Here is an 11013-nt window from a genome sequence, read left to right as displayed (position 1 = left end):
TAATACGGCCTGTGTTGCAGCACCTTTTTTCACCCTCTATGGAGAGAAATCTGTAGGATTTTAGACTTTGCAGACCATTTACAATGCATACAAACCTATTTAACACACTACAGGAAAGGGATAACCCCAAAAGGTTAAATGAGTCCCCTTTAAAAGGAAGCAGGAGGAGATTTTTAATTAGGGATTCTTATTCTTGACATTATATATTTTGGTTATGGCTGTTACTGGGACAGTTCCGGCAGAGATAAAAAAAAAAAAGGGGGACCATGAGAGAAAACAGATGGAGAAAATTGGAATTTGGAAGGATTCAGAACCATGTCTTTTTTCCACTAGACTGGTATGTAATATGTCTATTTGATTTATGAAATGAATTGCGAAATGTGGTTCTACATCAATATATACATTTAGTTGGTGATTTCAACAAAGAGAGCTAAAGCTTTAAAGCTTTCACCAGGTGAAGATCTTAACGACACATCCAGAGAAAACACTTCTGCTTTTGAACACAGGGGGAGTCAAGATCAAAACTAAATAAAAGTTCCTTTGGTTGCTTTAGGCATATCTAAAATTAAGTGCAAAGCCTTACGTACATTGCACTCAATCCTGTGCTGTCATTCTCTAGAAACCCTATATGGAAGGATGTGACATGGTGAAAACGACTCTACTTCTGCCTTGAGCATGCACACGTGTACAGTCCTTTGCTGTCATTCAGCAGAAACCCTATACAGATTAATGTGACACAGCGAGTGTAACTGCGTCTCTGAGGAATGTTTCCCGAGGGCCTGTAGGCACATACCGACAAACCAACCGTCATCGCACTTCTCCATGACGCTGACGAGATCTCCCTCATGCAGCTCCAGCTCGTCTTCATTCTGAGGAACGTAACTGTACAGGGCCTGGAAACTGGAGCAGGATGCAAGGAAACATGTTGCAAAAATTACAAATCATAAAATGTAAAAACTGAAATTAAATAACGAAAATAAACATGTTGTTTAAGTGAAATACAGATGTACTCACATTCCACAGCTCAGACGGTTGGGCTCCGGGCTGCTGCTGTGGGACAGGGGTTGCTGGGAAATGATGAGAGATTGTTTACTGGGGTGGGGGTGCAGTCGATTGACAGAGTCATGAGGGTGGTGGGACAGGTTGCTGCAATACCTCACCGAGGTCTCAGCTATATTCAAGATCTCATTACACACTGCCTCCTAGTAGGTGAAGTCGTCAGAGAAAGACAGACAGCGGCCCCAAAGGAGTCCAGTTAGGAGGCCCCCGAGGTGGGGAGGTGAGGAGTTAGAGAGGGGGGGGAGGGATGGGGGCGAAGGGCGAGACAGGAAGGTAGGCCCAGTAAGTAGCAAGGCAGAAAAGGAAGTGATCCGTTAAAAGCCGGGAGAGAAAGCAGAGGAGACGTTGGTGGAGCCCAGGAGGAGAGGCATGAAAAGAGCATGTAGACAGGAAACATGAAATATTAGTTCACTTTTTTACAGGATACCATTCATTATGAACATGCAATGTTAGGGGGAAGATGATAGGTACAGCTTACAGGAAATAGCTTGAGTAAATATACTCATGGAAACTTTGTCTGTCCATTCAATATGAAGCTCAAATGAATAGCCAGTTAGATGAGCTAAGCATAAAGACTGAAAACTGGTGTACTGTAACGATTTGCAGTTTAACAGGGAGTTGTGTGTATGGTGAGTGCCAATGTTGCAAACTAAGCAACTTTTAAGACCCTTCTAGAGTCTTTCATGTTTAGGTGTGTAGCAGTTAACCTCCAAATCCAATGCTTTTTGTAAAAAATAAACAAACAACCAATGAACATGTTATGATCATTTCAAAACTATAGTGGCACTGATAGTTGAATTCTATAAAATATGGACAAAAGCAAGGTTTCCCTGTCTCCAGTTATGCTAAGCTAACTACTTCCAGCTTTGTACTGAAATACAAAATGAAGACGACATAATGAAAGTTAAGGATGATATGAGTTATATGAAAGGTGATGGGTTAAATGGTTATTATACAGATTATGAAGTCATTTAGCAAACTACAAAATACTTAATATTTAATAAGAAAACTCTGCTCCTCCTTACCGCTAACGAGTTGACATTGTTGTTGTCTTGGATGTCAAACAGCATCACAGGGCTTCTGGAGCTGCGTCCATGATGTTCAGCCTCATCCCTCACAAACTGCAACACAAAATAAGTCAAATCAGCAAGGACATTACAAAATAAAAGTTTTTCTCTAAAGCTCCGCACCATGTATCCACCTGCTGTAAACTTCATCATACTTGAGGTTACAGTCAGGTTGCATTACCCTGTAGGGGAACATTTCAACCTCGCAGCAGCTTTTGAAACACAAGCTAACATGTGAAACCTATAAATACTAACTAATAAATATGTCACTGTCCTAAATAAACTTTCAAACTCCAATGGCATCACACCTCTTCAAGGCACAACAACAACATGCAACCAAAGACTGGATTTTATGAAGAGGAAGACACTTGAGCTCTCAAATAGATCCTTTTAATGCCAGAAGAATAGCTCCTATTATATTCCTCTTATAGCTAAGAAACCTAAAACGTACTATGTAAACACTGAAAAAAACTGTAAAACACTTGCATGTTAGTAGCGAACACTCCATAACAACAACATGCAGACTTGCAGCTTTAAGCCGTGTGCTTATTCTGTCTCCATATTCATCCTAAAATCAACTTCTGGTTACATCTAAGAGTTAGTCCAATTTCCACACACAGATATCAGCCTCAGTACTTCATCAAACATCTTATTAGAGAATTACACTGTGGCCAAAGCCCATGATGCAACACTGCACACCATGCGGAAGATACCTCTGCAGGGCTATTTCGCCTGCTGCCCGGGGCTGCGTGGCCCCTGTCCCCCTCTGTGCCTTCCCCCTCTGTCAACTCCTTCTCCCCCCTCAACCAGCCCTCCAGCACCGGCCCTCCGCAGGGGCTCATGCTGGGACGGAAGCGAAGAAAGTCCTCCCCCTGAGGCGGGGTGAACGTGAGGAAGGGAGTGGTGGAGTTGGGTCTGGGCGGGTAAGGCGGGGGGAGAGGGGAGGCGGATGGGGAAGCCATGGGTGAGATACCGTATGGGCTGCCGCTGATGAGGGGCACAGGGCTGGCGGAGTAGGGCGGGGGCAGGTACTCGCCGCAGCGATATGACACGGTGGGCAGCGGCGGCAGGGGAGGGGTGGGTGCGGCGGGGGGGCTCCCGCCTCCCACAGTCAGGGAGATCCACTCAGAGGAGATAGCGTGGACCTCGGGGGACACAGAGCGGCGGGGGGAGCGAGGGAGGGGCAAGGGGGAGGTGGTCAGACGATTACGGTACAGCTTATAAGAGCAACGTTGGAGGAGATGGAAACGAAGAGGGGATGAGAGGAAGAAAAGGAAACGGAAGGTGAAAACATATTTAAATTAAAAGGGGGGGGTCATGGTGAACATAGAAGAGAATTCACAGATTCACAGATTTGATTCCATTCTTAATGTACCCGTAGGGTTCCTTACCTGAGGGGAAGCATTCTGGCTACGCTGTGGCGACTGGCTGACAGGAGGGTCCAGGTAGTCCACGCCATTTTTGATGCGGGGTCGTTTGTTCACTTCTACGTATGTGACGGGGAAGATGCCTTGGCGGTTGGTGCCAGCGATTTTCCCTTCATACCAGTTTTCATCAACTCTGCGAATCAGCGTGATCCTCTCCCCCTGCAGACGCATATTTGTTGGTTGAGAAACATGAGTAACAAAGGATAAAAGCATCTAGATGTATACAACAATCCTGAAAGTTCCTTAAATGTGTTTCTGATTGCTCTTCATCCCCCCTCCATACCTTTCTGAAAGACATTTCCACCACCGTGTCCCCGTTGAAGTTGAAGCGTGCGAGAGCCTCTCCGTATTCCAGTACCTGCACTTGGGCACTTTTCTTTGGCTGGGCCTTCTCTGTGGGGGGAAGGAGCTGAAGAAAGCAAGAAATAATGCAAGTGATTACTGAGTAAGAAAATCAGAAGAGAACACATTGTGCAGTAGAGTGATTATGCAAGACATCTCCAACACTGCAATCGGGTAATACAAATGATATGTATGGTGAAATAAATGTTAATGATGAACTGAGAGAAACACTATTTAAAAAACTTAGTTGCTCTTCTTACATACCTCTACGTAACTCTGAGGGAAAATGCCAACTCTTCCGTGGTGTTCCCCTTCATACCAGTTTTGATCCACCTGTCGAATAATGAAGATGATGTCTCCCTTCTGAAACGGTAACTCCCTAGAAATGTTCCAAAGAGATTATTTGTAATGAAAAAAGGATCATACAGTTGTACGTCAAAATGAAGCAGTCCCGGCGTCGTATTTGCACTTTGATGCTACTTAGATACTAAGGCAAATCTAATACATATATATACAGTGGGGCAAAAAAGTATTTAGTCAGCCACCAATTGTGCAAGTTATCCCACTTAAAAAGATGAGAGAGGCCTGTAATTTTCATCCTAGGTAGACCTCAACTATGAGAGACAGAATGAGAAAAAAAAATCCAGAAAATCACATTGTCTGATTTTTAAAGAATTTATTTGCAAATTATGGTGGAAAATAAGTATTTGGTCAATAACAAAAGTTCATCTCAATACTTTGTTATATGCCCTTTGTTGGCAATGACAGAGGTCAAACGTTTTCTGTAAGTCTTCACAAGGTTTTCACACACTGTTGCTGGTATTTTGGCCCATTCCTCCATGCAGATCTCCTCTAGAGCAGTGATGTTTTGGGGCTGTCGCTGGGAAACACGGACTTTCAACTCCCTCCAAAGATTTTCTATGGGGTTGAGATCTGGAGACTGGCTAGGCCACTCCAGGACCTTGAAATGCTTCTTACGAAGCCTTTCCTTCGTTGCCCGGGCGGTGTGTTTGGGATCATTGTCATGCTGAAAGACCCAGCCACGTTTCATCTTCAATGCCCTTGCTGATGGAAGGAGGTTGTCACTCAAAATCTCACGATACATGGCCCCATTCATTCTTTCCTTTACAGATCAGTCGTCCTGGTCCCTTTGCAGAAAAACAGCCCCAAAGCATGATGTTTCCACCCCCATGTTTCACAGTAGGTACGGTGTTCTTTGGATGCAACTCAGCATTCTTTCTCCTCCAAACACGTGTAGTTAAGTTTTTACCAAAAAGTTATATTTTGGTTTCATCTGACCATATGACATTCTCCCAATCCTCTTCTGGATCATCTAAATGCTCTCTAGCAAACTTCAGACGGGCCTGGACATGTACTGGCTTAAGCAGGGGGACACGTCTGGCACTGCAGGATTTGAGTCCCTGGCGGCGTAGTGTGTTACTGATGGTAGCCTTTGTTACTTTGGTCCCAGCTCTCTGCAGGTCATTGACTAGGTCCCCCCGTGTGGTTCTGGGATTTTTGCTCACCGTTCTTGTGATCATTTTGACCCCACAGGGTGAGATCTTGCGTGGAGCCCCAGATCGAGGGAGATTATCAGTGGTCTTGTATGTCTTCCATTTTCTAATAATTGCTCACAGTTGATTTCTTCACACCAAGCTGCTTACCTATTGCAGATTCAGTCTTCCCAACCTGGTGCAGGTTTACAATTTTGTTTCTGGTGTCCTTTGACAGCTCTTTGCTCTTGGCCATAGTGGAGTTTGGAGTGTGACTGTTTGAGGTTGTGGACAGGTGTCTTTTATACTGATAACGAGTTCAAACAGGTGCCATTATTACAGTTAACAAGTGGAGGACAGAGGAGGCTCTTAAAGAAGAAGTTACAGGTCTGTGAGAGCCAGAAATCTTGTTTGTTTGTAGGTGATCAAATACTTATTTTACCGAGGAATTTACCAATTAATTCATTAAAAATCCTACAATGTGTATTTCTGGATTCTTTCCCCCCATTCTGTCTCTCATAGTTGAGGTATACCTAGGATGAAAATTACAGACCTCTCATCTTTTTAAGTCGGAGAACTTGCACAATTGGTGGCTGACTAAATACTTTTTTGCCCCACTGTACCTCAAACACATGTGTTATATAGAACATTTTTGATCGGCCCACATATAAACCAATCGCTATTCAAAAGACATCACGCAAGCAAGTTTGTGTGCATTGCACTCTGAGTTCTTCTGAGTTTGGTGATTGTGATTCTACTATTCTGAACAGTGATTTCCTGCGATTGTATGATCTGGCATAGTTATGTCAGATGTAACCCCGCCTATAAGATACATTTTAATACAAGAAAATCATTATTTCAGCAAGGTCTGTACAATTGTAAAATCTACTAAAGATGCTCATATAATAGCAGCATCTTAAATACCTTTAGCCGTCATGCAATGACACTCAACATCTCTGCAACAAAAACATTTTTCGTGAGGCTCTTAAAAGATTACTCACTTTAGAGTTTCTGCTCTGAAGTCGAAGCGAGCCATAGCTGGAGTTCTCTGAAAAGATATATAATACAAATGATTCACTCGCTTAAAATGTACAACATCATACCTGTAGATTCTATCGTAAAGTCAGTTTAAAGACTGAACCCTATTATTCCATTACACCTTTGTCACTTTTTGGTAACTATACTATGATGTTTGTGTATTGGGAAAAGATTTTCAAGGAATGTGTTGTAAGCTGTAAATCTGCCTGAGTTGTCCTTCCTGTGCCCTGTGAGAACATTACTATTCTCACGGGGCACAGGAATGAGGTGCTTGTGACTGACTGGGTTACTTGTCCTCTGGAGCATGTCCAGTAAGAAACTACCGGGGGTTGTTTACTGTGAGAACGGTCTGCCAAGGGAGCAGGCACACCTCAGTAAACACAACAAGGTTGCAACTGATACCAGTGACATGGAAATAGAAAAATAGAGTAGAGTACTTTTTATGTGCAAAAGAGAGACATTTGTCTTTTTATCTCCCAAACGGTACATTTAAGCTGCAGTTTGTAACTTTAATAAAGCTTTTTGTTCAGATACTGTATGACCAAAACTGTCATTACATTCTGACGATGCTGCACGAGGCAGATCATCTATGTATTAAAAACTAAATACACACATTTCTGTGTGGATGTCTTGCTATACACTCATTTATTTATTGTCTAGTTTTCTATATTTGAAGTCGGGGGGATATTGAAGTGTTCATGAAATGGACTTTACTGTCTCATGTTGAAGCTGTATTTGAAAATGTTTGGGGACGATGTAAAACACAATCTCAATGGTGAGGACTAAATCAAGGTTTTAAAAAAAAAGAAACAGCTAAGATATGTATCTGGTAAACAGTGTGCAGTCTGGATATTTAGTGATAAGTTCACCAACTCATATTTTGATTTCCATCACTGCTCTCCTCCCTGTGAGTTTTTGACCCAGAAGAGAAAGCCACCTGTGTCTGTAGGAACCCCTCTGTCAACCCCCCACACCCTGACTCACACGCAAACTGACCAAGCATCTGCTGCTTTTTTCCTGCTTACACAAGGATAAGAGGCGGCCCTTTATTGTACCTCTACGCCTGATTTCCTCTTCTCCGTGTTATCTGTGATGTTGAGCAGGTCTCCGAAGCGCTCGTTGGTGATGAACTGGTGGTGCGTGGGGACATTGCCTGTGTGTCGTCTTGACGCCGTGTCGGCCTCTTCCTGTTCCCGCTTCAGCCGCCGCTGCTCCTCCAAGATTTTCTGTCAGGAAACCAGACGGAAGTGTTTGTTCCCTGCAGATATGGGTCTCCTCTGCTCTTTTATTCATTACACACACTCTTTGTTATGTATAATAAATGATTTCCTCATTCATAACACAGCTCTTTTGAATAAAGCATTGTCAGTGGGGTGTTATTTAGGAAAGTTTGGCTTGAGTTTCAAAAAGTTTACCTCTTTGTCCCCATGACGCCTCCGCATTACTTCATCCTGGCTCTCCCCGAGAACTGGGGAAGAGTCTGAAACAGAGACAGAAAGAAGATTACGCTGTGAAGATGTTTTTACTCTATAGGCAAAAACATCAACAAAAATAAATGTTTTCTAATAGAGGATGATGATATTGCAGTCAACTCCTTAACTCAGATGAAAAAAACAATACAATAAATACAACTACGCATGCCTTGAATGAACACCATAATCTCAAAAGAAAAGCACACACACACATCCAAAAAGCCAAATCTATTCCTGCATGCACGTAGTAATGAACACAGAATGATCCGATGTGTGTTCATGGAAAAATAAAATGCAGGAAAGGAAAATATGAGACCTACTGTGTCTAGGCCAAAGGAAAAACATGACATTACTGATCAACCAACCATCAGTTAGTTTACTGAAGTTTAGCTAGATATCTCCATGACTTAATTTGTCCCCCACACAACCAAAGATGTTTCATTCTGTTCCCTAAATAGTAACTATCAATGGCTCAGGTTTGTGTCTGATGCGAAAAGAAATCCAATCAGGGAACATCCTGTCAGGCTAAAAACAAACCTTTCATGGTGAAAGAATGAAAGATGGCAGATGTAAATTGTTCCCAAAACAGAAAAATAAAAACAGATACATACATGGTGAGACATCAATTTGAGAGAGCGTATGCAATGTTATATAGAAATATCCCGCTTAAACATTACAGAGGAATGCTCAGAGTTTAAGGCAAAGCTTTTACAATTTGATGTAATGAACAAATGACTCATAATAGATGTTAAAGAAGGCAAACAACACTTCCCATCTACTTTTATCTCACACCATAATGATGCAATAAAACAGATTTGCTATAAAACACAATTGCTCTGTGTCGGTGTAATGCTTATGCAGGCACTAGCACTCTTGCATACAACTCAAATCTGATGTCACCAGGAGATATATACTTTACCAAAAGCTGCCTGAACCTCCTACAGTCACTGAGGGGTTTTGATGCGTTTGTGGGGACCATACTCATTCAAGTGAAAGATGGGAGAGCACCAAACAGCACACTGACACAATGAGATGGAGAGGCTTTCTTGTCACTTTGTAAACACAGCACACAGACTACAGATGGAAGGGGGGGGGGGCAGGCGGCGTCACTTTGTGGAGAAAAGGGACACAAGGTGAAGAGAGAGTCGAGATAAATGAGAGATCACAGAAAGGGGGGGAAGAGTGGTGAAGGGATGGAGATAGCAACCTCTGCGGAGAGCGGCCGGCGGCTGCAGGAGGTTCCCGTTGGCGTCCAAGCCCTGCCCGTTACTCAGATGGTCCGTGGGGCTCCCCTCCCCGTTCCCCAACCTCTCCAGGACCTCCAGGGAGGAGAGGCGCTGGGGGATCAGGGGCCTGGGCTCGGGGGAAAAAGCGCTGGGCCTCTGGGTGCTCGTTGTCACTTTGGTGGCTAACAGGGTCCTACGACTTTGGTGGGATTGCAGGTTCTTCCGTAACCTGAAAGGAGCAGGGCCCATGAGCAGGAGGTTCCCGGGCAGCGTGGTCTTCTTCTCCACAGGGGGCGGCTTCTCCTGTTGGCTGGTGGCCTGCTGCCTCTCGTGCCTGAGGATGGTGGTGAAGCGAGTGTAGGAGGCGGGGCAAGAGCCTTTGCATTTGCTGGGTTTGAGGAGTTGATTGTTGAGGTGGTGTAGCAAGTGGTGGTGGTGGAGATGGTTGTGTTGCGGAGATGCTGGAAGCTGCATGGAGGGACTCTTTGATACATGTTGGTGGATCAGTTCTGGGGCTTTACTGAGGATCTGCTCGACCTCCTCCTCAGTGTTAGAGGGTGAATCACTCCTGACATGTCCTTCCTGTGAGGAGGGGCTCACATCGCCCGGTGACACGGTCTCCTCCTCACATCTCTTGCCCTCTGCCTCCACTGGGGTGCAGCGGTCCATCTGGGTGGCGTCAGTTACCAAAAGGGACTCCGCTGACACTGCAGAGGCCATGAAGAGCTGGGCGGTGCTGTGGTCGGGGCTGTGGCCGGAGTTCAGGGTGGGCATGGAGGAGGAGCGGCTGGGCGCGGAGCTAGACCGCTGGATGATCATTTCAAACTCGCTGACCCGTGACGACACTGCCTCCCGTGGAATGTCACCCCCATCATCCGCCTCTGAACTTTCACCCCCCTCGGCTTTTGACTTCTCGAAAAGAGAGGCCAGGTTGCGGACGCTGCCGTTGGGGCTGCAGCCGGCCGAGCTGGGCCGCTGGATGTGGTGCATGCTCTTGTACAGGCTGGAGAACTCTGAAGCGCCCCTCCTGATTGTGGGGGAAACATTCCTGAAGCGGTCCCCGCACTCTGAGCTGGAGTCTGCATAATGCTTGCTCTCCCTTTCCTCTGCTCTGGAAAAGTCTGTGTCACAGGGCCCCGTGTACAGCTCCTCACAGCTGTGGGCCTTTGGGTGCCGGACAGCTTTAGTCCTGCTCTCCTGACTGTCACCACTGGGCGGCAGCAGCTTGGGCTTGAATTTAGAGGGCAGGATTTGGGGTATACAGGCTTTGGCAGCAGAAAGAGGCTTCATACTCTTACACTGGCTACCTATTGCAGTACTGGCAAGAACCGATCGACTATTTACAGAGGAGCAGGGTGAAATTATATAGCCATTCCCACCTTTATAATCCACTGGCAAGCATGCAGGACAACAGAATAAACAACATATTAGATTACAATGGTCACAGGATCACACACACTAGAACATAGTCAGACACATTTTTAAAGTAAAGTCTGAGTTACATTAAAAGTAGATGAGAAGAGAAAGCACACTTGATGCTTTGTGCATCAAGTTATAGATGTTAGACAGCGTGGTGCTGCAGTGAAGAATTACGCTTTGTAAAAATGAAACAAGGGGAAATGTAGTGTCTAACACATTCTTGCAATATCAATATCATTGTCAACAGAAATATAACAAGTGGAACATAAAGTATTAAAACAGCAATATGCCATGAAATGTTAAATGATGTTGGAGGTCGTATAGGAGCACGGACTGCGGTATCAGTACACTTAACAACAAAAGAAATACAATCATTTCAATCTTTTCTGCGTCTTATTCATATTTTTTCCGCAACATGACACCTGACTGTTCCTCTTTAACCTCCTACATATATTCTTATTCTACTTTTA

General features: G+C 44.5%; 1 protein-coding gene across 11 annotated transcripts in view; it reads right to left on the bottom strand.

Moving 5' to 3' along the window:
* Nucleotides 1-11013, bottom strand: part of sorbs1 (sorbin and SH3 domain containing 1) — a 42705-nt gene continuing 31692 nt past the window's right edge. For 5 of the 11 annotated variants that reach the window (XM_079688627.1, XM_079688631.1, XM_079688633.1 and 2 more), the window contains 11 exons: nucleotides 9106-10515; nucleotides 7842-7906; nucleotides 7482-7652; nucleotides 6390-6436; nucleotides 4160-4274; nucleotides 3837-3962; nucleotides 3518-3712; nucleotides 2840-3343; nucleotides 2085-2180; nucleotides 1015-1202; nucleotides 1-900 (listed from right to left, as the gene is read on the bottom strand). In XM_079688627.1, the coding sequence (XP_079544753.1) occupies nucleotides 702-900; nucleotides 1015-1202; nucleotides 2085-2180; nucleotides 2840-3343; nucleotides 3518-3712; nucleotides 3837-3962; nucleotides 4160-4274; nucleotides 6390-6436; nucleotides 7482-7652; nucleotides 7842-7906; nucleotides 9106-10515 (3116 nt within the window). In that variant the 3' untranslated portion in view covers nucleotides 1-701. The other 6 variants (XM_079688634.1, XM_079688629.1, XM_079688636.1 and 3 more) reach the window with 5 other exon arrangements.

Source organism: Notothenia rossii (genome assembly GCF_949606895.1).
Source record: "Notothenia rossii genome assembly, chromosome: 6".
Taxonomy (NCBI): domain Eukaryota; kingdom Metazoa; phylum Chordata; class Actinopteri; order Perciformes; family Nototheniidae; genus Notothenia; species Notothenia rossii.
The sequence above is the reverse complement of the archived record's forward strand: the minus strand, read 5'-3'. Positions and strand labels throughout refer to the sequence as shown.